This window comes from Dama dama, chromosome 29 (assembly GCF_033118175.1).
Source record: "Dama dama isolate Ldn47 chromosome 29, ASM3311817v1, whole genome shotgun sequence".
NCBI lineage: Eukaryota > Metazoa > Chordata > Mammalia > Artiodactyla > Cervidae > Dama > Dama dama.
The window spans coordinates 56406381-56434193 of record NC_083709.1 but is presented as its reverse complement, the minus strand read 5'-3'; the positions used below and the strand labels follow the sequence as shown (position 1 = coordinate 56434193).

Genomic DNA, 27813 nt, shown 5'->3' with positions numbered 1-27813 from the left:
TACAAGTGTACATGTAGGTTATCTTCAAAGTATTTTGTTTTGTGTAGAGGTTTGCTAGCGCTTATTATGTTATTATACACAACCAATTATACAAACAAATTATATAATTAAACAAAACAAAAAGATGTATCTAAAATTCTAAAGTGATAATACCAGGGTCACAGGAAAAACAGAAGGCATCCCTGGCCGGAGTTTTGAAAATGATGCAACGAAGGAATTTCTTCCAGAAAGGTGGACAATCCACAAAGGTACTGGATAACCCAGAGCTTGCCCAGGTGAAAAGCAGTGACCACTCCTGAAAGACTGAGGAGACAGGAAAAGGAAGTGGTGTTTTCAGAGCCCAGTGAATAAAGCCAGCACTTTACAGTGAGGAACACTCAACAAGGCCGGCAGTTACACAGGAAGACAGCCTGTGAGAAGCCTGCCAGAGTGCCACTCAGTCAGGAGGGAAGCAAGGGAGGAAGCGGCCTGGCCTTCCCCTCTTGCTGCACTCCACTCTCCTGTCTGCATCTCCCTCCCTTTCTTTCTGGTTGAGCCAAACCAGAAGCCAGAGGGCAAAAAGAGCCATGCCATGAGACAGAGAGATTAAATGAACCTGGAGTGGAAAATAGATTATCTAATAACATTAACATGCATACAAAAGTTTTGTGTGTTTTTTTAAAATTTATTTGGCTGTATTGGATCTTGCATGTGACACTCAGGCTCTCTAGTCGTGGCACACAGGCCCTGGAGCATGTGGGATCAGTAGTTCCTGTGCCATCATGAGAGGGCTTGGCTGTTCTGCAGCATGTGGGATCTTAGTTATTTGACCAGGGATCGAACCCACGTTCCCTGCATTACAAGGCAGATTGTTAACCACTGGACCACCAGGGAAGTTCCCACAGAAATATTCAAATAAACATCCACCAACAAGGATATGTTATGGGAAGAGGTGTAAAGGAGTTTAAAATGTTCTAAGTAAGATTAGCCAAGGAAAAGAGCAAAGGTACAAATTAATTTTAGACTTTAATAAATGAAAAAATATACATAATATTTGAAAAACTATTAAAATAATAAAAATAGTATAAAATTCCCCAAATTACACAGAGAATAAATAATTAATTTTAAGTTTATTTACATGAATGTATATTAAATGTGAAAGTAACATTTAGTTTACTTTAATTTTAAAACTAAAAATTTTAAATCAATTTTTAAAAGAGAAAAGAAAAATAGAGCAAGTAACACAAAAATATTTAGTAAGACAATAGATTTTCAACATAAATTTATAAATACATTATATTACATGTCAATAAAATAAGTTATCTAATTAGAGAAAATCTGTTAAGCTGCATAAGTAAATAAAACCCAATAGTGGATCATTTAATGTGCTTAGTTGCTCAGTCGTGTCTGACTCTTTGCAACCCCATGGACTGTAGTCCGCCAGGCTCCTCTGTCCATGAGGATTCTCCAAGCAAGAATACTGGAGTGGGTTGCCATACCCTCCCCCAAGGGATCTTTCCAACCCAGGGATCAAACCCAGGTCTTCTGCATTGTAGGTGGATTCTTTACCATCTGAGCCACCAGGAAAGCCCAAAGAGACATGTAATACATACAGACACAGAGATTGTAAGTAAGAAGATGGAAGAATATATATTATACAAATTGCAACACAAAGAAAAGCTACTGTGATCACCAGCCCAGGTTGGATGCATGAGACAAGTGCTCGGGCCTGGTGCACTGGGAAGACCTAGAGGGATTTGGTAGAGAGGGAGGTGGGAGGGGGGATTGGGATGGGGAATACATGTAAATCCATGGCTCATTCATGTCAATGTATGACAAAACCCACTGGGGTATTGTAAAGTGATTAGCCTCCAACTAATAAAAATAAATGAAAAACAAACAAACAAAGAAAAGCTACTGTGGCTATAATTTATTAGATGAAGGCAAAAAGCATAGACATGAATAGGGATGTCTTATAGTGATAACAAGTTCAATTCACAAGTAAGACAAAGCAATGCTAAATTTGCAAATACACAATAGCCTTAGTAACGTTAGATACAAAGATTTGGGCATTGTTTATTGCCAACCAATAGAAAAATTTAAAAATGCACACCAAATAAACTATAAGTCAAGGAAGATATCACAATGGAAATTAGAAACTATTTTTAATTGAAAAAATGAAACTACTGTATTCAAACTTGTTGTTGGTCAGTTGCTAAATCATGTCCAACTCTTTGCAACCCAATGGACAGTAGACTGTCAGGGTCCTCTATCCATGGGATTTTCCAGGCAAAAATGGAGTTACCATTTCCTTCTCTAGAGGATCTTCCTGATCCAGGGATTGAACTGGCATCTCTTGCATCTCCTGCATTGGCAGGTGGATTCTTTACTGCTAAGCACTCAGGGAAGCCCTATCCAAACTTGTAGATGTTGCTAAAGACGTGCTTAGAGGGAAATTTATATCCTCAAATGAAGTGCATTAAAATTTATAGGTTGACAAATAAAAACAAAAAAATATTTCTTCTTAACAAGAAAAGAAGTGAAAATGGAGGAATAAAGAAATTGCACTCCATACCGCAGAAGAGAGATAAGAAGAAAAAAAGAGTATGCAGTTACCTCTGCAATAGTCCTCCCTTCTTAATATTACAATAACTGATTTTGACCTATGAGCCTGGTTGCCCAGAAAGAAGTGTACAATCTCCATTTTTCCTTATAGTTAAGTGTGTTTATGTGGCTAAACTCTGATCACTGAGTGTCCTCTAGTCTTTTGTCATTTTTCCTCCCCTTTCTCCATTTGAATCCTGGAATATGAATATAATGGTTGGAATTCTGGCAGCCTTCTCTTATCAGGAGGCCAAGAGTCATAGTTCAGGGATGCTGGGGCAGTGAGCTGAAAGGAGCCTCTGTATCTCTCAACTCTGCTACCACGCCTACCCTGGATGAGCAATTTATACTATCTGTTTATGTGAAAGAGAAATCCATTTCCATTTTGAGTATTTATTCTGGATTTTTCATGTTGGGCACCAAACCTAATCCTGTTTGTCCTAAATAAGGACAAACAAACAGAAAGCATAAAGTACATGAGTCATCACAATAGAAGTAGAAATGGACTAAATGTTTGTGTTTAACAAAGACTCTTGTAATCAGAAACTCTTAGATTGGATTAAAAAGATGAGAGTGATTTGCTCTTTAAAATCCAGACCTACAATGTCAGGACACTAGACAGTTGAAGGTGATAATTACTTCAATAAATAAAATTAATAGTTTTACAGGAAAAGGGCAAGGAAACACAGATGCCTGAAATTTGGCCAGTGTTGTTTTGTCATAATCAGAAGGGGAAAATTCAAGAAAAAAGTTTGATTTTGAGAAATGAGAACGAGTTCAATTGTGTGGGTGAGCATGTTCTGCCACTCAGTTGGGCCCACCTCTTTCCGACCCCCTGGACTGTATTCTGCCAGGCTCCTCTGCCCAAGGGATTATCCAGATCCAGGCAAGAATACTGGAGTGGGTTGTCATCTCCTCCTCCAGGAGATATGCCTGACCCAGGGATTGAACTGAGTGTCCTGTGTCTCCTGCACTGGTAAGCAGATTCTTTACCCACTGAACCAGTGAATTCAATCAGGGGGTCTTAAAATTATGAACTATGAGACTAGGTAGTTAACTTAATTGAGTGAAAATAGGTTGAACTAAATATTAGAGATAGGTTGGGTCTATGTTTAGTGCTGTGGTGCTCAAACTTGACTTTAACTCTGAATCACCTGATGGGTTCCTTAAAGCACAGATTATTGGGCCCTGTCTCCAAAGATTCTGATTCAGTTGGTCTGAGATGGAACCTGAGAATTTGCATTTCTAAAAGTTATCCAGGTGATGCAGGTCGCTCCAACTCTGAACAACATGAGGAAATAGAGTCAGAGCTGCTTCAGTGGTTCTGACAGCTGACCACACATTACAATTACCTGAGGAACTTTAAATGCATACCAATAGCTGGTCTCAAACCCCTGTCATTGAATCAGAATCTCATTTGTTTTGTTTTGAATTCCCTAGTTGATTTCAATGGGCAGGCAGGCTAAAATACTCTTCGAGTCTTCCAATGTTCAAGTTAAAATTTGGGTTTTTACATAAATGTTTCTTTTTTTTTTTTTAATCATACTGCATGATCCACATAAAACAAATATGCAAGCTCTCAATTTCAAACCCAGCTACCTGACTAGATGTGACATGTAGCTCAGGTAACCAACAAGCAGCTGGAATGTAAAGCCTGAAAGTTAAGTTGGGATTTTGGTTATAGATCTGGGTACATATGTAGAACTTTAAAATGTGGGAACAAATTCAAGCAAGCAAATGCAAACCAGGTTTGCGATCGTCTAGCTAAAATAATCATTAAAAAAAATTAATGGCTTTCATAAACAGCATTATCTATTGCATCTTCCTTTTGCAATTGAATGAACATCCATTTATACTACAACTGAAACTAAAAACTTTTCAAGATGTCAAGCACCTGAGAAGTTTCTATTCCAAGGTCAGATGGGAGGGAGGCTTTCCTTTATTTGAACATGAATATTTACATTTTAACAATAAACCAGAAAAACATGCAGAGCATGTGATCAGTAACAGCTTGTACTATTTAGCAATCCTGAACTCGTGCTTACATTGATTATATATTGGGTTCCCATGACTGATGTAACAAATTACCATAAACTTAGTGGTTTAACGCAGCACACATTTATTCTCTTAAAACTCTAGAGGTCAGAGTACTGAAATCAGTTTCACTGGTCAAGGTCAGAGGGATGGGCTGAGTCAGCACCCTCGAGATTCTGGGGAAGAATCCACTTCCCTGTATTTTCCAGTTTCTAGAAACTGCATTCCTTGCATTCCCTGGCTCCTGGCCCCTTACTTGTCAAAGCTAGCAGCTTCAGTGACCAAGCCACCTCCTGTTTCTGTGGTCCAATCGCTTTTGCCTCTTTCTTCTAAGGGTACTTGGGATTGCATCTAAGACTCACACTGACAATCCAAAATAAATAATTGCTCAAGATCCTTAATTAAATTACAACTGGGACATTTCTTCTGCCATATAAAGTGACTTTCACAGCTTCCAGGGATATCTTTAGGAGTCATTATTCTGCCTGGGAAAATTATATAAAATATAACAAAAAGAAATCACATGATTCTTTTTATCATGCATAAATTCAGAATGGCAGAAATAACAGTGAAGTCAAAATTCAGCTATTTAGCTTTCCAAACACTGAGGCAGAGGTCAAAGGCAAATTGCAGATTTCAGCCAAATACTAAAAGTAAAGCACAACTTCTCAGCATACCTACAGATAGTACACAGGTTTATAACCTGTTAACCTGTTTTTTAAAAAATAATTTATAGCATAACACAAAAATTCCCCAAGTATTTCTTTACTTTTTTCAATAAGCCATGATTTATCTAAACCATTTGGTATTTTAAATTTTATATTATTTTAAAGATACTTATTCATTTGATTGTTTCCTTAAAATAAATTTCTAGATGTAGAATAAGGGTTGAATATTTTTATAATTTTAGTGCAGTTTGCCATTATTAAACTCTGAGAAACTCCATAGGAAAAGGGTCATTTCTCTGCACCCTTCATTGTGCCAGGATTGGAAGTAAAAAAAAATACCCTTGACTTAAAAATGCTAACTTGTTGCTGTGCATTTTGCACTTATAATTTATATTTATTGGAGGACATTTGAGTGGAGAGTATGCCCTGAGAAACTTTCTTTACCTACAACCATGATTTAACTCACTTCCCAGATTAGCTTGTACCTCTGAATTTTCTTTATAAAAATATTCTGACTGTATAATTTGGTTACAAATTCAAAACCAAGGAGAAAAGAACATGCGGCATTAGAAGTTAAGTTACTGGTCATCTGGGGTGAGGAAGAAGGACATAGTGACAGAAAGGATGTACAAAGTGGGCTCTGAGGTTCTAATATTGTTATTTGACCCCAGTGGTGATTATTTCGTTTTGTTTCTTTCATGATTTTTGTTGAGATGTTACTACAAAAAAGTCATGACTTTTTCAGCTTTCTATACATGTTATGGGCTTCCCAGGTGGCACTAGTGGTTAAGAACCGACCTGCCAATGCTGGAGATGTAAGCGACAAGAGTTTGATTCCAGGGTCAGGAAGATCACGTGGAGGAAAGCACGGCAACCCACTCCAGGATTCTTGCCTGGAGAATCCAATGGACAGAGGAGCCTGGTGGGCTATGGTCCATAGGGTCTCAAAGAGTCGGACACGACTGAAGTGAGTTAGCATGCATGTACACATATATGGCATATTTGACTCTAAAAAATTTTTAATAAAAATAAATTAAAAGAGAAAAAAATAGTACTGATACTCATGTCTGCATACACTGTTTTGGATACAATCTTCTCTGCTTCAGTTCAGTCGCTCAGTCGTGTCTGACTCTGTGCGACCCCATGAATCGCAGCACGCCAGGCCTCCCTGTCCATCACCAACTCCCGGAGTTTACTCAAACTCATGTCCATCGAGTCGGTGATGCTATCCAGCCATCTCATCTTCTGTCGTCCCCTTCTCCTCCTGCCCCCAGTCCCTCCCAGCATCAGGGTCTTTTCCAATGAGTCAATTCTTCGGATCAGGTGGCCAAAGTAATGGAGTTTCAGCTTCAGCATCAGTCCTTCCAATGAACACCCAGGACTGATCTCCTTTAGGATGAACTGGTTGGATCTCCTTGCAGTCCAAGGGACTCTCAAGAGTCTTCTCCAACACCACAGTTCAAAAGCATCAGTTCTTCTGCACTCAGCTTTCTTCACAGTCCAACTCTCACATCCATATGTGACAACTGGAAAAACCATAGCCTTGACTAGATGGACCTTTGTTGACAAAGTAATGTCTCTGCTTTTTAATATGCTGTCTAGGTTGGTCATAACTTTCCTTCCAAGGAGTAAGCATCTTTTAATTTCATGGCTGCAATCACCACCTGCAGTGATTTTGGAGCCCCCAAAAATAAAGTCTGACACTGTTTCCCCATCTATTTGCCATGAAGTGATGGGACCAGATGCCATGATCTTAGTTTTCTGAATGTTGAGCTTTAAGCCAACTTTTTCATTCTTCTCTTTTACTTTCATCAAGAGGCTTTTTCGTTCCTCTTCACTTTCTGCCATAAGGGTGGTGTCATCTGCATATCTGAGGTTATTTATATATCTTCTCTGCCTACCAGTAGTCAAATCTCTTTGCTCCAAATTCTTCTCATTCATGTGAACCTAGTATTTCAACGGCATGGTTGAATTAAATGTTATTTAAGTTGCTGATTTATTAGGAGGAAAGAGCAAGTGATTTCTGTGAAAACAAAACTGAGTGTTATGCAAACACTCAATCTTGTCAAATTATGAAACACGTTGGCATAATAACAATCTATACATAAGACAATTATTAACAAAAAACTAGAAAATGTATAAAACTCTCAAAGTAGTCTGCATTCAGATTGCCTCAAAGATGTCTTTAATGGCTTCAAATGTCTTTCTGCATTTTGAGGAAACAAAAACAATGTGAACACTATTTATGCAAGGTTATTTCAAGCTCGAGCAGCAGACCCAGTTCTAAGAAATGGATTTGGCCCATGAAGTTCAGCAAAAAATCTATTTAAACTAAAATAGTGTTATAGAGGCTTTAATATGTTTCTTTTAGTTATCCTTCTAATTAGTATCCTGACTGTATCAGGTAAGAGGGACATCTGCCATCTTAGTAACACAAGACAAAGAGAAAACAATTGATAGGGTATGTGAGGAGCAGGGGAAATCAAAGGTTAAAAAATAAAAAAAAAAAACACTGCTAATGGGCAAAGGATGTCAGATGAACAGAAATTAGCCCACAAAAAAATATGTTCACATACTCTAATGCTTTTTCCCCCTCCCATTTTAATACCAACTTGCCAATCGAGCACAGATTCGATCACATAAGAAGATCCATTTTTTCCCAAATTATTAAAAGCCAAACAGGCACATGAACCCATGTGGTGTCTGTTGAAACCGCAGTGATCAAAAGCAAAGAGACATATCCATCACTGGGTTAACCACCCAGCAGACTCACCCTGTGATGTTGTTGAAGGCGACACTGAAGAGTCAGGGACCGAAATGTCACTAAGCAAAGCAAATTCAACTCCAACAGATCAATCCTGGATTTTGAAATCAGAAAATGTGAAGATCAGCGATTTTTTATTTCACCATACAGTTATATGTGTTAAATGTGCATGTTTTTTATTTCAGTTACTCATGTGAGTAGGAGAAGCTTAGGCCCCAATAGCTTTTCAGTGACTAAGGCTTGAGTTTTAGAGGAGTTTTAGAGAGATTCCTTATACTATGAGATAGCAGTTTCAGCCATAGTTGAAGACCTAGTCTGTATGGTTCTTGGAATAGTGACAGTTTTCACCAAGGACTAGAAGAAAGTGAAGTCGCTCAGTCATGTCCAAATCTTTGAGACCCCATGGAGAGCGTAGCCTACCAGGCTCCTCCGTCCATGGGATTTTCCAGGCAAGAATACTGAAGTGGGTTGCCATTTCCTTCTCCAGATCTTCCCGACCCAGGGATTGAAGCCAGGTCTCCCACACTGTAGGCAGACACTTTACCATCTGAGCCACCAGGGAAGTTCCAAGGATTAGAAAAAGTTAGATTTAAAAGAAAATTAAATATGCTTCTCTTCCCACACCTTCACGGGTGTGTGTGTTGGGTGGGTGTGTGTGTAATTTAACTTGTCCCTAAGAAGGAAAGGATGATTAAACATCCTTCATCTATGACTCCCAAGTTTAATTTCCAGCCCATCCTCTGCTGCATAACCCTGTTAAAATATATAATATATATTGTATATAAAAATACACAAGCTTTGACCCAGTCTTGAAGTGGGGCTTCCCGGTCCCTGTGTTCCCGCCAAAGCCATTTTCTCTTTGTAAAGGAGGGAAGTGATCTCCTTGGCCTTTTACCCATGCAACCACTCCTAAGAACATGCTATTCCACAAGACAAATTCTAGCAGATGGATGATATCAATACTTACTTCAGAAGCAGAGATCTCAGGCTCTGTGGTTTCTGGATAAGAAAGATCTGCCCTTCAAGTAAGATTAAGGTGGGAGAATTCCTGATCCTCTAATCATAATGCTTTCCTCATAGAAGATACTTGGTAAATATTTGTAAAAATTTAATGGGCAGGTGTGGTAAGCTGTTTCATAGCTGTTCCGTTTACCTACATTCTGTAATATCTGGCATAAAGGGGCCTGTTCTTATGTAATTATTCAATAAAATATGATTAAGAGTGAGCATATAAATAATGAGATGGCACACCAAGTGTGCTCTGAAGCGTTGAGCTTCCACTGCCTGGACAAGTGTGTGACTCCACAAACAACCGCAAAGCTGAGAGCAGAAGAAAGTAGCAAAACACAGCTATCTAGGCCTGGCCAGAGCACCACTCTGCGAGTTATGTAATAGCTGTTGTGTAATTGTGCATTTAATTCAAAACACATTTTTAAGACAGAAAACAATTAGATTTTCCAAAAAGAATGAAATTGTGAGTTGGGGGTAATAGTGAGAGAGAGAAAAAAACGATGAAACAGCACAGAAGTTTCTACCTGGTCTTCAGGCAGAGGTACAGGGGAGGCAAGGACCTCAGGGATGGTTGTCTTGGCATCTAGGGGCCTGGCCTAAGAGCTGAATCTGTTTTTTGTAAATAAAATTGTATTGCAAAGTGTATTATGGTGTCGGTTGACTGTAGAGTTGAGTAAATCAAAACAGAAACTATGTGGCCTAGAAAGCAGAAAATAATCTTTCTCTCTTTACAGAAAAAAATTTGCTGACCCCCATCTTAGACAAATAAAAGGCTACGCTTGAGGGCCTGTGAGGGTGACGACTCAGAGAACAAAACAGCCGACTCTAGAGCCCATCTGGGAATGCTCTTATGAAGAGGAGGACAAGGAAAATAAATTGGAATAAGAACCAGGGTTTTGGTGTCACACTGGCCTGAAATGAAATTTTGGTTTTGTACTTACAAGATTGGTGTTCATAAACAAGCTATTTTATGTCTGTAAAGTGGGGAACCCAGTGAGGGCAGAAAGAGAAAGTACTGTTCCTGCCCCTGATTTGGAGTAACTATTCAACAAACCTTAGCTTCCCTACTTAAATCCCATATTTGGAAAAGCTGGCACTTTTCACTGGAAGAAATAATTATTACTACTAATTCTTAGTAATTGGTTAAAAGCACCCAAGGTTTACCATCTTGTACTGACTGTAACTTTTGCTAGACTTTGGATAAAATAAACTTTTATACTTAAAAATGGGAGTAGTACAGTTAAAAATTGTCCTTTTTGAATGTTCCCAACTTGAAACATTAATCTCATTTTAAGAACCTATATTACTCAGGAGTCCTGTTTAAATTCACTCGTGGTACAACTGCCTGCGTCAATGACTGATAAATACCAGCCAACTTCCAAACCCAGAGGTTACTTTCATTTTAAGCGAGTTTTAGCAGACGATATTGCCATTTGCTATTGTGGTGAGTGTGTCACAGCACAGTCTGAGTTCCCTAAAAAATCCTGCTGACATTTCTGTTCCCACATATAAAAGATAATTTAGATAAAGACCATTTAAATAAAGATAAAGATAATTTAAATAAAGATAATTTAGAGCTCCTGAAATCCTAGTAGGTCTGCTTACCAAGCACTGAAATACATTCGATGGGTATGATTCTTTTAAAGTGGCCTTGGGGTGGGGTCTCTAGAGGGGACCTAAGGAAAGCACCCTGCTTTTCTGGGACATGGACAGATTCGTGGATAGCACTGTCCTAAAGACACCTGGCCAGGGTCCTTGCCTCACTAGCCTTTGCTGAGAACAAGTGCCCTTTGAGATTCCTTTTCAATCCTCGAATTCTCTGATTCCAAGTCCGTCAGAACACAGAAAGTTTCACAGTGACATAAAAAGCACGAAAAGCCAAAAAAATAATAACTGGCCTTAGTGGCCAGAGCAGCTGCGCTTCGTACCCTTATCACAGGTTTCGGCTTTGTAAATTAATTCGTCTGTAAATAGTGCCTTGTCTCCGGACGCAGCTTCAGTGCTGGAGCACTGGTTTCTTAAGGATTTAAGTTTAAAGTCAAGGGCTTCCTGCTCTAGGTGTTACAAATAAGTAGTGTCGTTTTCTTTTTGCTCCGAGTTTGTTCATCCAATCATATCTCAGTATGCAAATAAACCTTAGCCCATGCAGATAAAAAGGAACAAATAAAGCCAAGTGCTCTATCAGAACCAAATCGCTGAGCCTGTCACCTGTGTTCCAGGAGCGGAACCAGCAATGTCGTCCTCAGCCATGCCAGACGTACCTGCCCCACTCACCAATGTGAAGTTTAAATATACTAAGGTTAGTACAACTTCTGCTTGCTGCTTTGCCTCAGCTTTATAAAAACTACATTTATTTAAAGCACAAAAGGTCAATTTAAGTAAACTGGTGTAGAGAGCCCTTTGCAAATATAAAAATAAAAGGCTTGCAAAATGCAGGTCTGGGTTTAGTGTCTTGATCACATAATGAATTCTAAATCGTATCAGGCAACTTTTCAGAAATTTATTTCTTAAAATATTTCTAAGTAAGAGGAATGCTCTTCGCTGTAATAGGTTCTTGTGCCAGGATTCAGTGGACTTTACTAAGCAGTTCTATTAACTTTAGGCAGAGCACCCAGCATGTATAAGAGAGGCAAATACTAGAGAAACTTACTGGAGACAGGCAAACAAGTGGGAAATCGTTTTTTTAAAAGAAAAAAAAAAAGAGAGAGAGAGAGAAACAGAATATAGTGAAGTAAAACAGAGCATACTGAAGTAGCTTGATTTTTATATATGTCAAATAAGTGTTAAAATCAAAAGACCTGAATCTGATAATTGGATGAAGGAAAACTCCAGTTACAAAACACTACATGGTCCTTGCATTATTTAGCATATTTGGGAAAAGAAAGCCTTCTTATTTATTTCTTCAGCCAAATTTGTTGCCATTGGAGCTGGCATGTAATTGTTAGCTGATAAATATTTAGAGAAACAAGAGCAGGAGCCAGACCTAGACTTAAAAATCCACAGTTAGGGAGAAGGAGGAAATGGATCCTATTTGAGTCAATCAGGAGTATCTCTGAACTTTGCCTGTTTCACACTGTTACATTGCTGCTTTCTAGTCAGAGCCTAGAATTTTTAGAGAAACAAATAAAACAAACAATCTAACCGAGATCATTTACGAAGTGAGCTTTATGGTGTGATGCAGAAAGGAAAGTAAGGAAGGAACTATTCCCACTCAGGGAGAGCCACTTTGCTATCTGAATTAACCAAGAAAATTCCAAGAGCACTGTAAGTTAATGATAAAGTCCTGCTATTATTATTTCCTTACTTGTAACAATGGATGGTTTTGAAATTCTAGTTTGTTAAATTTTCATTTTCATAAGCATAACAAATGAGGAAGTTGTTCAGCTGACTGGCTCTTTTCCATAGAAAAGTGTCTGCAGAGATCAGATTGTGCCTCTAACATGGTTGACCAACAGTTATAAAGTGTATTAAAGTATTATTTTTACAAGGTTTTATTAAAAGGGAAAATATTTTTGTCCATTTAATTTTATTCCAAATGGGAACATGAAAAATGCGATGAGACTATACCCTCCAAAGATTTTGCACTTGGCAAAAGCACGCCTAACAGATAACAAGACTCCAGTTTTCCCAACTTTCTTATTGTTTGTCATTTGCAAGATATTTCAATCCAAAGTAAATACATTTAAAAATGCATTCATTTCATAAAGATCAAAACCACTGGCAATGATTGAATTATCCCCTTACTATTATAACACAGTTTTGTTTTGTTTTTCCCCATGATACTGGGAAGATATTTTGATAGTCTGAATGTCACATTTTTTGGTAGTCTGAATGTCACATCTTTTAAAAATTTGGTTTGCAAAAGTTTGAAGTCTTCCTTGTCTGTGAATTTTCAGCAAAAATGAAATATTCTTTCTACTGAACTAAGTTTCATTAAGTAGTTCTTAATTAAACATGTGAGAAAGGTGAACAAATGAGATAGTCCTCAAATATATATATACAAACACAGGTCTCATGATTCTTTAACATATAGAGATGATTTTAAGATTAAAATCGCCTGTTCATTTAAAAGTCATTACACAAGAACACCCTCTAGGGAAACTAACTGACCTAAGTGCTCAAAAGGAGGCAAGATTCCAAGAGCAGGAATTTGCTCTTGCATATAAGAACTTTTCTGGGTAAAAATACCCAATGCAAGCAAGTCAGTGAATTTCGATTGCTCACACATCTACTCTATAAATCTGTTCTGCTCAGATAGCATTTTATTGTCTGATTTATTGGTTACAGCATTTTCACACTTGGGAGGACACCAGTTATGTATGTAATTAAATCTAAATGGGTGAGCTTTTTCAAATGCCTTAGCATTTTCTTTTTACTGTGCCTAACTGAAGAACTGTATTGGATTTGCACTTGCAAGAGGAGTTGGAAAAAGATGGTTATTAACTAACTTTCCTGGTTGCAAACAAAATAAGCAAGGGATTTCATAGTGTCTGAGAAATTATCTTCTATAGCAAGCCCCTAAACTATGTTATTTTTCTTGCACTATTTTAGTGTTCATGTTTATTATCACTAGAATATGTTGGTTGTTGGGGCAAGGTGGAGGAAAGAGACAAACAAGACTGAGTAACAAAAAACTATTGCAACTACAGTAGAAGAACTATACACGCTCTCAAGCTTGAGACTGCTTCTAGTCCAAACAAAAGATGCCATTGATGCATAACTTTTATGACTTTACAGTCCACTTACTTTTTTAAGGTACATAAAACAGAGATCAGAGTTTAAGAAATACTTTCTAAAATGATACCAAAGTTTTTGGAATTTAAAATCTCAGTAACATCAGTATAAATGCACTCAAACTCAGAGTCTGTCTCTATCCTTATATCCCCCCCTTTCCAATTCTAAACAAACTCTATCTCTGCCAGCTCTCTGCTCATCCTTTTAAAGGATGAGCTTCTTGGGAAATTATGTGATCTTTGGGCAAACTACATTACCTCTCGCTGCCTTGGTTTCCTTACATGTAAAATGGGAATTCTTAAGGTTGAAGAAAGCATTACATGCGTTTAATGCATACGAAGCCCTTGAAATAACCTGACACATGGGAAGTGATCGATTAACATCAGCCATCTTAGTCCTATTTATTTTCCTGAATTCCATCCAATTTCCCAGGACCTTCTTTTACTCAGCCTTTCCTAGACCTGTTTCCCACAAGGGTTCTTCTCATTTCATTGTCATCCCCTAGCTCTTCTGTCACTCTTTCTTGCACAGTCATGCCCCACCTGACAAGGATTTCATTGGAGCTAAGTTGCAAGGGTTTATCCTGGATTTCAGGGATCAAGAACTTTCTCTTACAGGATTTGGTATCTTTGTTTTCCTTTCTCTCTTTACAACACTGTTTTCTACCTTAAAGACAAATAGAAAATTCAAGAAGAAAGCTTTCTCAGACAGGAATCAAACCCCCAAATCTTTAGTTTGGCTCTTAAATGTAGCTCACTCAATAATGAATGACTTATTCGTGCTAGAAAAGATCTTCATTGGCTAATGACATTCACATACCCACACAGACACACAGATAGGAAATATAGTTAAGTTTCATTGTGTTTACTCTGTGCCAATGACTTAGTTATTTATGATGATTTTATTTACTCTTTACAATAATCCTATAAGAATGTTACTATTCCTGCTTTGTAGTTGAGGAGACTGAAGAAGAGAGTGGCTAAGTAACTTTCCTTAAGTTACACAGCTAGTAAATGACAAAGCTAGACTTGGAATGCTGGCAGCTTTAGCCCTCACCCCAAGTGACTCGTCAAGACCAGTATCACTACTTTGGGACAGGGAGTTGCTGGCCTCCTAGCCTATCTTTATTCTGACTTTCATTTGTCCATTCCTGATCACTGGAGGCGACATGCCTATGAGCCTTTCCAGCTGGTGCTCAGCTGTTTCCAGGCCAACAGGAGGAAGTTTGCCACCAATTTAGAAAAAGAGGAGAACAATAAGAAAGGCTGGAAACAAACAGACTTTCCACTTTGATTGAAAAGGTGGTGTTGGAGCTGGGAAAGGCAGTGATGCAGAAGACTATGACACAGGTGTGCGATTCCTGTGAGAACTGCATTTCTTCAACTCCTAGGGAATAATAAATTTTGTTTGGAGGAGGATATATTTTCCTACTTTTCTGGTATTATCACTTAACCCATGTAGGTTAAAGATATGTTTTTGATAAAGAATGTTTATGAATCATTGAATACTATGTGCTAGGCACAATTTAAAGTATGTGTGTGTATGTGTGTGTGTTCACCATTATCTCCTATTAAATTCAGGCCACAAGCATTTCCAAATATCCCATTCTTTTTACTCCTTTCTCCTTCTTTCCCTTCCTCTCTCTCATTTTATATCCCTTTATTTACCAAATCATTGAACTGTTCTGTGTTAGGTCTTATGATATCAGAAAGCAAGAATGATTCTTGCCTCATGGAGCTTGTATTCCTGGAGCGGGTGGGAAGAAAACTAAAAAGAAGAAAACTGAAAGCTGAGACAATATGAGGAGAAGAGCTTTCTTTGGATGAGGTGTCAAGGAAAGCCTCTTTAGGAAAGGGGACAGTTAAGGGAAGTCTGAGGGAGGCAGACATAAGGTGGCCATGGAATTGAGGAACGAAGACCCAGAGTAAGAACACCTGCAGGGATATCTGTGGACAAGGGCGTGGTATATTCAAGGAACTATCCAAAGGCGGCCATGGTCGGCATGAGGTGAGGAAGAGAGAGCATGCATAAGGCTGGAGATGAGGCTGCTGCCAGACTGCCTGATGGGTTTCATTTGTGCAAACCACTGAGGGGTGCTTGGAACGGGACAGGACTTCAGTTCTAGACAAAGATGACTCTGCCGTGGCAATGCTTTCTTTTGGGAGATCGTTTAGCTCCCCTCTGACTGATGCAATATTTTGTTTGCTCTTGGCTGGGAAGCAGTTGAACAAATAGCGGGATGGCTGCAAGGTGAGGTAGCTTAACAAGAAAAGCCTGGCTTCGATTTTCAACTCTTCTACTTATTTAATGATATGACCTTGGCCAAGCTTCTAAGCTCCTTGAGTTTCAGTTCCCTTGTCTGTAAATTAGGAATAATAATGACTACCTTGGAAAGTGGCTGTTAGGGTAATTTGTGAAAAGTGCCTGGCACTTATTTAGTAGCTCCTTGGTCCAGGCTCCTTTTAACCCTCTCCTTCCCAAGATGACTCCTAGAATTCTAAAAATTTTTAGCTGCCAATGTAAGCACTGCAATGTAAGCAAATCAGATGGTTACACTGCATGTCACAGTTCAAAACTACATTCATCTGTTGGTCTCATTTGAAGTTCATAATTAGCTGCTGGGAAGGAGCTAGGGAGGATGTTTCTCATGTCTCATTTTAAAGCTGAGGAACCTGAGCTCAGATAGTTTAAGTGACTTGTTCAAGGTCACACAGCTTTTAAGAGGCAAAAACAGAATGAGCTGAATCTTCTCATTTCAGATCTGATTCTTTTCCACGAGAGTTCATTTTTTTCCTTAAACACTGAAAATAGCAGTATTTAATATTTGAATCTCATTAGATTGTCTTTAGCAAGTGCTTTTGCATCTGTTACCTAATTTGTATCATTCATCCCTTACTCTGACTGAGAGAATGGAAATTTGGATGATAAGAGAAGAGAGATGATTTGGACATCAGATCCCTAAACAAGGGGACTGGTAGAAAGAAGATACTCCAGAGTGGTATAATCTCAAATTTAATTATGTAAGTGACACAGACCATGTTGAAATGCAAATTCCAATGCTATAGGTCTGAGGTGAGGTCTGGTATTCTGGATTTCTAACAGACTTCTAGGATTTGTTGATGCTACTTAAAGCATGGTCTGTTGATCAGCAGCAATTGTTTAAAAGCATTGAGTCAGTCTTATAACTTTACCTACACAGTGGTCACCATTGAATTAGGGACCTGACGTCCTGTTTCTCCCAGAAAGGGACTGTCACACTTTCTGGGAGAAACAGGAAAGTCCACTCACACCCAGCCAGGCCAGAAGTATTTATTTTCTCCTTCAGAAAGTGCTAAGTCCAGCAAGAACTAGATCATGGACACAAGCAGTGATGGAACCAACTTTGATTTTTTTCCTGGGATATAAACCTTCTTTAAGAATGTAATATTTAACTCATCTTTGAAGACTGTGTCTTGGCAAACTGTTTTGTTCTCAGGTACCTGCCTAGCTTTAAGAAAATCTTATCAACAAAATCCTAAAGTAAATAGCACATCCCCTAAAAGAGGGTGTTATTCCCATTTCATAAAGGCTCTCAGAACAAGTGTTCACAGGGTTTCCTTAAACTGGACTTCACCTATTTGTCAATAACTACTTGCCAGAATAAGGGGGTGGGGTGAGAAACACTCTTAAAGAGTATGAGAAACAATTCATTTGAAGAGCAACCCAAAGTTAGATTAGTATCTCTAAAATGGCCTGGGTAATCTATGGGATGATATAACACAGATCAGCATAAAAGAACCCTCCTGGGAATACTAGCCTTGATAAAACGGCCATGCACTTGTCTTAAAGTGGCAATTATCTAGCTTAGAGTGGTGGTGATTTGGGTATCCATGATGCTATTATAATTGTGGCCAAATGTGTTATACATTTATTAGATTGAAGTGGCCACATTGAGCCCTGTTCCAAAGAATATGAGCAATAATCACTTCATTATTAAACATTTAATTAAGAGCCACTGCTAATAAACAAATCAGAAAAGTAAATTTTTGTGTAAACTGGATTTCATCATAGTGATACATTTTGAGTATAACGTGTGTGCGAGTGTGTAAGTGTGTATGAGTCTGTCAAAAGTTCCCACAAATACCAGCATTGCTTGCAAGGTATGTAAAATGTTGTTAATATTTGACTTTCTGATACTATAATATCTATACCTGATACCTTTATTGTAATGTTGGAATTAGTAATGTGAATTTCTTGACTGGGCATTTGCATAAACATCACACTTGTTAAAATTTTGTCTGAACAACTCTCTCCCTCACCCTGATTCCATTAACTGACCATTTCCACTGCTCTCCGAATACTTTTTCGAAAGTCAAAGAAATGTAAATATCAAACAGCTGAGTTATGCTCTACATTTGGCACTTTCTTTAGAAGGAAGGTATATATGCAAGCAATTATATTATTGGGTCTTGGTATTGTTAAGTATTAAATATTTACAGAACTTTTGAGTGCTTCTGCAGCTTACCTCTGATATAGGGTATACATAATATATGGAAATTATTGATGAGTATTTTTGTCAGCTATGGGACAAAATGATGATGTGGCTCAAAACAGGAAAGCTTCAGCATCTTTTCTTTTTCCCCGATTGAGTTGAAAAGGATGAAAAGCCTCTTCCAAAGACAAGTAAGAAAAGAGTATACACTCATGTTACTGAATTCAGACTGCAATATAAAACAGAAATGAAAAAGAAAAACTTTATTTCTCCTACTTTTGTTTTGGCCACCCTCTCATTTTGTTTTCATTCTTTTGACTGCAGTTAAGCATTTTCCTCCCATCTGTTATTTCCTCCTTAATTTCCTTTTGGATTTTTTTTTTTTTTTTACTTTGAGTCTCAACATTTTGCTTTGCTGCCTCGGGGTTTGAGTTAAAAATAATTGCCAGAAGATCTAGCTTTGATTCTTTTAAATGTTTAACACCCCCACCTGACTTTTGCTTAGTTTCTCTCTCTTATCAGCTCCCATCTTGGTTCTTTCTCCCTGCCCCACTTCCCACCCTCCGGGTCTTTGGTACATTTTAGTTTCCTAATGCTGGGGAAAAGTTAACACATTTACAACATCCATCACTTCCTATACGTTTTCAACTGTACCCATTATTTCACATGGCCGAAACTCAGGATCTCAGGTTTGGAATTTCACACAGGTGACATAAAACGGAGAATCCCTTCAACCTTCCTCACTCTTGGCGTGACTTAAAAGAGATTCTTTGTGCATTGAAAATGTGATCTGTTAAAATCTCTCTGCCACCAAGAAAGTGCTGGCTTCTCTTACGGCATCCAGAGCTGCTGGCCCGGTTGCAGTCCTGCATAGATCAGGTGAATTTGGGGCACCCCAAGGGACTTTTGCAGGGAGTCAGGGCTTCTCTTTCAAGCCAACAGGTTTCAAAATCTTAGCACATAAGGCTAATAGGTTTTATTTGCCTATTAGACAAATCTAACTACATCTAAAGCAGTCATATTTTGAGGAAAGTGCCTATGTATTTAGAACTGTAGCTGTATATCAAAGACACTAAGCTATAAGAACTTTTGCTCAGGAAAGGCTTTCTTTCTTTCAAAATTATGACTTATTCTTGGACACTAAACTACATTCAGGAAACAGCCGTTTTCTTTTTTTAAATCAAAATTTATATAATGTATCTCTTACAATCTGACATATCTAAAATTTAAAGAGTAAAAATCAATTATTAAGTTGCCTCAACATTTCCATTGATTGTTTCCCCAAGTAAGAAGCACTTGAAGTTTAAGAGTATGCCTAGGCATCTATAATTTCCCATCAGTATTGTGAACTTGGAGTCTACTGCACTTATATATTATTCAAAAGTATCCTGAGTCCAAACTTCGTAATTAGAATATAGTTAATATAGTGGTTAAATAGGATCCAATAATTGTTTTTTACTTTTATAGCATGATCCCTTTCCCTCCAAACTTGCTAAAGGTAAACAGCAAATGGAAAATGAAGTTGTAATCAGGATAGATCATTTCAACAGACATAAAAATGGTTTCATAATCATTTTAATAAACATTTATTAACCTATACATCTCCATATAACCATTTTATATAACTATAGGAAGGACAATTATTCAAAAATATTCAGCTACACAGTTGGCTGTAAGGCATATATAAACTGGATAAAATTAAAACAGAGAAAAAGATGGTCAATATAGTCCCTACCAATAAATTCTCCACAGTTAAGGGGAAGGAAAGGATGGTACAATGCCTGATTCTTTCATCTCATTATCTATGCCAAATTTTGTTTTTATACTGAAAGGCTGCTGTTTGGGGGAGAATGTATATCATTGATAATTTGCAGACTATATTGATACATCACTCTTCACTAAAGCCTTAAGACCTCATGCCTGGAAGGTTAAAATGGTCTCTAGGCTAATGCCCTGGATGCTGTTTGTTGTTTTTGTTTAGTCACTAAGTCTATCTTGTCTGAAACTTTTGTGACCCTATGGGCAGTAGGCCATGAGGCCTCTCTGTCCATGTGATTTCCCAGGCAAGAATACTGGAGTGCATTGTCATTTCCTTCTCCAGGGGATCTTCCCAGGCCAGGGATCGAACCTGTGTCTCCTGCACTGGCAGGCAGATTCTTTACTATTGAGCCACCAGAGAAGCCTGACTGTTTGCTCTATCTCAAATCCATTTTTGGTACGTTAAAATCAGTATTTCTAAAACATCCATTTGATCCGGCCACTGTCTTATAACACCCAGGGTAGAGTAACTTGGGTGTCAAGATCCATCACTAACTGGTTTCATTTTCACTGTTGGAATTTATCTAAGACTTGTTTCCACTGGAATTCTCTGCTTGGGGCTGATCTCTCGACTGTGTTCCAAATATTCCAAGAGGGTTCCCTCTCTCTGCTCCTTGTTTTCCTTCTTTCTACCAATTTAGTCCTAATTTTCAAGGCTGCATTCTTCTAGGCCATGCTCCTTTCTTCTATGAGTTTCTCTGTGCAAGTTACTAATTAAAGCACTGCTTTGGCCATTGCACTCTACAATCTTCAATTCTTTACTGACTGATCATGATGTAATATACTCTCCTTTTAGATCACAGCTACTTGGAAGCAGGGTCATAGCTCACTAATCTTCCATGTTTCCCTATTACTAACAGAGTATTTCTCAGGTGTCTACTCATTATCTGACCAACAATTTTCTGATAAAACAAAAGCGACCATTTGTGTCATATGAATGTAAGCACAAATTCGAACAAAAATTAAGTTCACTGTGTCCCCCTATATTAAAGGTGCAGAGTAATTGCTGGTAATTTGAGATCATCTGCCACTGATCTCTTTAGTAGCCTGGAGGAGGATAGATAAGCTTCTGTTCTTACTTTAATGCTCATTTACAAAATATTCACTGACTTTAATCTGAAAAGGGAGTTTTATGTACAGTTTAAATACAAGAGTCTGATAATGAAAATAGATGGTACATACATATTATAATGGTTCTTTCACCAAAGAGAATGTATAAAGGGATTAAATAATTTGTAATACATTGGGGTGACCCTGAGGGATGGGATGGGGAGGGAGATGAGAGGGGGGTTCAGGATGGGGAACACATGTACACCCGTGGCTGATTCATGTCAATGTGTGGCAAAAACCACTACAATATTGTAAAGCAATTAGCCTTCAATTAAAATAAATAAATTTTTAAAAAAGTAAGTTGTAATATATTGAGAGCATATTATTGAAAAGTTGAAACCACAAATTATCAGTGTAAGAGGACTTAGGTGGGAGATGAAAAGCTTCACCACGGGCCTAACAAAACACAATACATTCTGTACCTTCTTTTTTATTAGAATTTTGGTGAAATTGCACTGTGGAGGGGTGGAGTTCTGGGCATATTTCTGACGGGGGAGACTTTGTGCTCTCTTAGTTTAGAGATATAAAACTGGAGGAGGTCATACTATCTTTAGAGTAGAGAAAATGCAGAATTAGAAATTTGCAAGGCTGGCTAAAGAATCTAGGGCAAATAACATGATGTCTTTAGTTTCTGTTTGTTATCTGATGAGCTGATGTGTAGATAGCTAGCTTTAATTCAAAACAAAACATAATAAGTAATTTATTAGTAGGATAAAAATACTATGTTAGGAAAGAGAAAAGAAAAAAAAGAGGTTAAATCCAACTGGACCAACTCCTCAGGAGGAAATGACATTTTAAAAGATTTGAAGTATGAGGAGAAGAAAATAATGAAACTCCAGTCTGAGAAACAAAGTAGAATGAGGCTGAAACAAAGGGGAAAGAGTGGGATAAAAGGTTGGAAAATGATCTTGGGGACAAGTGGTGACATACCTCGAACCCCATGCTGAAGAGTTTGAGAAGGGAGAACAACCTACATGTTCTGAGAAGGTGCCACAATTTGAACTGGTTTTTCTTAGGAAGATTATAAGATGAAAAATCAATTAGGCAGAGATAGGGGGCAGGGAGAACAGGGAAAGGTTTTTTTGTTTTTCTTTTTTATGATCATATAGAGTGAGTGAGTGAGTGAAAGTTGCTCAGTCATGTCCGACTCTTTGAGACCCCACGGACTATACGGTCCATGGAATTCTCCAGGCCAGAATGCTGGAGGGCGTAGACTTTCCCTTCTCCAGGTAGCATAGAACACAGTGATAAAAAAGGGTGAGTAGGGGTTCTGTGTGTCTTTAACAGAAGAGGAAAGGTGTACGTGTGTGTGTGTGTGTGTGTGTGAGAGAGAGAGACAGACAGAGAGAGACAGAGAGAGACAGAATGCAAGAACAAATTTTAAAACCTTAGTTTGCAGTGAGAGCAGTGTAAAGCTAGACATGACAATGAGCTGAACTTGGGACACTTTGATTAAGGTGCTTCCCAGTGATCTCTTGGGGGAAAAATAGGGCTAAAGATATAAGAAAGAAAACACTGTAAACTTGAAGAATATGAACTGCAAAGTCTACAATAACTTCAGGGAAAAAAGATAATATATAGTGAAGGACTCTTTAGCAAACATACCAAAATTTACACATTCAGCCTAGTATTTGTTTCTTTCAAAGCAGTCAATTTTAGGTATCTACACTTGTTTCAACTATTTGTACGAGATTAAGATTTGTTGTTAGGCCAAAAAAGGAAGAATTTCACTCAAATTTGCCTTTAGAACTTAGAACAAATTATTTTTAATGTCTTTGCTATCGAAAGATAATAAATGTTTATCCTTTGAAAGTAGATTTGATTTTCACAAGTAGGCTAAAACCACTTAAACTTCATCTAGGGTAAAAAGTGGATAAGCAATCAGAGCAAGGCTTCTATGCACAATTAAGCTATGACTATAAGTTGATGATATTTTCTTGTTCATCATAAATTTCCTCTAACTTTTCTTAGTATCTAAAGATAAATTTCATTGAATATTTAAATCTTATGTTTACAATAATGGTATAACAGTTTTTTATTTCTCCCTCAGCCATCTTTTAAAAATGAATTTTATCATTAAATAAAATATTGTAAATAAAAAAAAATAGCTACAATGTTGAATCACTCCAAAAGATGTTGAGCAAGGCAGTAGTTGTAATCTAAATTTATTTTTCTTTAAGTTCAATTAAGATGTTTATATTTTTTCTTAGAGGTTAATAGGAATTTTATGGTCTTCATCTGTATTATATTACCCTATCAGAGAAACAGGGATTTTCTTGATACTTCTATCTTTCTCAAACTTCCATATTTGTGTCTTTGGACATCTGTTCTCTTTATCTGAACTGCTTTGTACAACTTCCCCTTTTATTTATTCATGTCCACATCTTTTTCCTGTCAGTTCCAGGCTAGCACTACAATTCTTTGGAACTCCTCCAAATACATAGGTTACATTGGCATGAATAGGCAAATAAGGAGACATATCCTTCCTCTTGTTTTTTTTTAGCAAGTCAAAATATCAGAGTGGACACATGTGCAGAATATTATAGATCCTATCCATATGTAACTACTGGATTCTAGGTTCTTTGATTCAATTTTTAAGTTATTTAGTTAAGAATTCTTCACTCTTCACTGAGGTTAAGATCACTTAAGGGCTGGGATTGTGCTGAACACTTTGGCTGGGATTTTTCTGTTCTGAGGATAAATCAGAGAAACAGACACACACTGTCCTTGACCTTATCTTAACTTACAGCTTAAGAGGGAAGGCAGACATTTAAAAATGAGTTTTTAAAAAAGTGACAAGCTTTATAGTAGATGTGTAGGAGAACAGGGAATGCTTTTGTAATAATTTTTTTTTTTTTGGTAACAATCTTGTAAATCACAGAATATAGAATTAATTATATGTAAGCATTTTGTGATATATAGTAATATATATCTTATTAATTTGACAGAATGTTAAGCTAAATTTGGACACTGCACAGAATAGCTAAGTCAGTGCAAACTCACAGGTTAATTTAAAAGACTACTTTTATTTCAAATATACACAATATAAATATTTAAATCAACAATGTATAATCTTGAGAGTTGTCACTGGGAAATCTTAAATAGTTCAGTAATTTGTATTTAGCATAACAACCAATTTAAACCTTGAGGGGCAGTGTTTCAATACATTCTCCCTCAGAGTTGCACAATTAATAACTAATCTTTAAATATCAAGTTAAGAGGAGATGTCTGAGTTAAGGTATATATTACAGATACACTGTGTATGTCACCTTTCATGTTAAATTTCATGGGTCAATTACCTGTGGTTTAGAATTAAACTAGTTCATATTGTAAAAATAATCTAACAGGATGTCACAATACATAATATTCAACACTGTAGTTATGATTTTTTTGTATTTCAATAATGAATAAGAAAAAAGAGAATAAACAAGAAATAATGGGATGAAAGGAGATAGAAGAAATTCTAGCTTTTGTCAGAAATAAAACATAACTTTATTCATCACAAAAATAGTACTTCTTAATTTGGCTACATAAGATATTTTTATTCTGTGAAAAGATGAATGAGATATCAAAGGTATTATAGTTTCCATAAAGAAATGTTAAGTTCAGTATTGCAAAAATTGAAACAGACTTTTAAAATGACGTACTAACACTTCTTAATATTCTTACTCTTTGTGTACACAGAACAAAATTCAATTATTTTCTGGACCCCCTGTTTCTTTAGGTGCAGGTCTCTTTCTCATAGATAGAACTAGGAAATCTAGTACCTGATTTCATCTGAGGACAAATAATTTACTAGATAACCTTTTAAAAAGAAGAATGAAACCCTTATGTCTTTAAAAAGTCGATGGAAAAATGTCACTAACTGATTTTTTTCCTAAGCAATCTTCTTTGAAAGTCCTCCCTCAGGCTACTTTTAAGACAGTAAACTAAAGGATCAGAAAATAGTCACTTACCATACCAAATCACCAGTAGCCCAAGATGAGCATGTTCAGAATCTGAAGTGGAAAATAGACAATGATTCATAAAGATCAAGCCCAATTAAGCCTTCACTCTTGCCTCAAATTCATGGTTATTTAAGATAACAGCATCTTTTTCTAACTTGTTTTCTCCAGTCTGTATTTTCTGTTCTTTAAATGACCTCATATCTTAGTGAAATTGTAAAGTATTACTTTATTTTAGTGTGTTATATATGCATGCATGTGTGTGTTTGTGTGTAAAATGTTTTAAACAGTCAAAAAATTCCTGGAGAAGGCAAGTAGCTGAGGGAAGTGAAGTTGAAACATTGGCTTTACTTAGTGCTTTAGTTTAAGTTTATAAAAAGTTTCTGAAATTGGCTGGATATTTAAATGCCTTTTTACTTACCTTCTGCCTACAGATCTTCATAAACAATGAATGGCATAGTTCAGTGAGTGGTAAGAAATTTCCAGTCTTTAATCCCGCAACTGAGGAGAAACTCTGTGAGGTGGAAGAAGGAGATAAGGTGAGTTTTGTAACACTATTTGCATTTTATGCCAGGTTTCTTTGTTTCTCACCATTCTGAGTACCTAACCCCTATTCCATCTTCAAATAGTCATGTCATGAAAATATGGTTTCCAGGGCATCTGGGGAAATATTCTTGGTACATAAAGGGTACTCAATAGTCACGTAATAATGATGAACCTGTTCTTCTGCATGTGGAGATTCTTTTCATATTATTTTCCTTGCTTGTTTTTCAATTGAAATAGTGCCTATATTTATTGTATGAACAGACTGCGTATGAAGTGAGTGGTCATAGGTTTAAAAAGCGGAGAAATCCTTTATTTATATAAAACATTTTTCTTAAGTGACAAAAGGAAACTAAAAAAAATTTTTAATACAGGAATTTAGTAACAATAGATTGCCAAGTCATTGCATTAACAATCACTGAATTAGCATTAATTAGTACCTAAAAAACTGAATTTTAAAGGATTTAAGTTGAATCACAAATTGTGTTGTTTCCTTCTAGCTAATAATGTAACAACAAAAGCTAACTTTTATGGTGATAATTTTTAATACTGATTTTTTAAAAATTTAGTATACAGTGTAACCCTATGTACTACTGCTAGCCACTTTTACAAATGATGATACAATAGCAGAAATAAAAGGGTAATTTACTCAAGATGATGTTGCTAATAAATAATGAAATCAGCATTCAAATGCTGTGCTTCTGACTCCAGAACCTGTGACTGGCAGTGCTACTCTCTTTCTTTGTGAATATTATTAAAGTAAGAGAGGGTAATATTAAATAGGTCAGGGAGTGAAGAGATTAAAAGCCTTCAGAATTTTTATATGAACACATATCTTAAAAAGAATATGGTCTAATTTGAAAAGATTTTTCTGGTCCTTAGTTGTCTAGCTCTTATCAAGATTTTTATTTCTGTCATGTAAGATATAAAGAGGTTAATTATTTTGCTACATGAAAAGACTACTTATTGGAAGGTGAAAACTCAGCCAAACTCAAGGATAATACTACTCTCAACACTGTTCAGTTCATGGCAGCAGTCATGTGTTCTTGTCCTTTCTCCAGTCTTTCTGTATCTTCTTCCCAATCAACTAATCTCAAGACATTACACCTTGCAAACCTATTTGAAAACAGTGATAGACCTGAAGGGCTCTTTAGGATTTAGGAAAGGCCCTGGATTCAGGTTGCAGTATTATCAGAAGAAATAAGACCCATGCCATGAGGGGTAAGAATGTAGAGTTTAGACAGAGGAGTCAACAGCTTGAGAAGTAGAAGCAAAATAGAATGGAGACACATGTCATCTGCTTTCAGATTTCACTTTCTATATACCAGAGTTCATCCATGCATAAATTCTTCAAGGGCTTCTCATTGACTCTGGGGGAAAAAACCTTTGCTTCTGGCTTCCATTTTTCCCTATCAGTGTAGGAGTTCCAACCTTTATCATGCCCCGAACATCGCATGTTGGTCACTGCCTCTAGACGATGGCCATGGTGCTGTCCTTGGGACCAAGTTCAAGTCATCATCTGTGATAAGAGCACAAGAGAGCCACAGCTGCATTTATCATTTAACCTTTTGGAGCTTCTATTCCTTTTTCTATAAAAGAGGGAGATAGGAAAAACTTGGGGGAATTTAACTAAGAAAACATGGGGGACTTCCCTGGTGGTCCAGTGGTTAAGACTCCATGCTTCCAATGCATGGGGTGCAGGTTCAATTCCTGGTCAGGAAACTAAGCTCCCACATACCTTGTGGTTGACTGCCCTCCTCACAAAAGAACTGAAAAAAAAAAATAAACAAATAAGAAGAAAACAAGTAATTGAAGTGTTTTAATAGCGCCAGGCATACAACGAAGCCTCCATTGTTATAGGTTTCACACTTCTTTAAGCGTTTTCTAACCTTTTCAGGTAGAATTGCTCTCTTCTATGGCATCATAGAACACCACATTTATGTATATTCTAAACCTTGTGTTTTATTGCTTATTGGTTAATTTGCTCGAGACAATATGCTTCTTGTAGAAATTGACACTACATCTTATCTTTATGCCCATGGTATCTAACACACTATAAGTAATGAATAAATGAAATAATTTACTCTTTCATCAAGTTTTGTTTCCATATATTTCATACATCTCAGAAATCTA

At 37.1% G+C, this 27813-nt stretch overlaps 1 protein-coding gene across 1 annotated transcript in view; it reads left to right on the top strand.

Moving 5' to 3' along the window:
* The first annotated feature begins 11203 nt into the window (after positions 1 to 11203).
* ALDH1A1 (aldehyde dehydrogenase 1 family member A1) overlaps positions 11204 to 27813 on the top strand; it is a 53237-nt gene continuing 36627 nt past the window's right edge. Inside the window, exons 1-2 of the mRNA XM_061132936.1 lie at positions 11204 to 11359; positions 25572 to 25676. Of these exons, the coding sequence (XP_060988919.1) occupies positions 11294 to 11359; positions 25572 to 25676 (171 nt within the window). The 5' untranslated portion in view covers positions 11204 to 11293. The remainder of the gene's footprint in view (positions 11360 to 25571; positions 25677 to 27813) is intronic.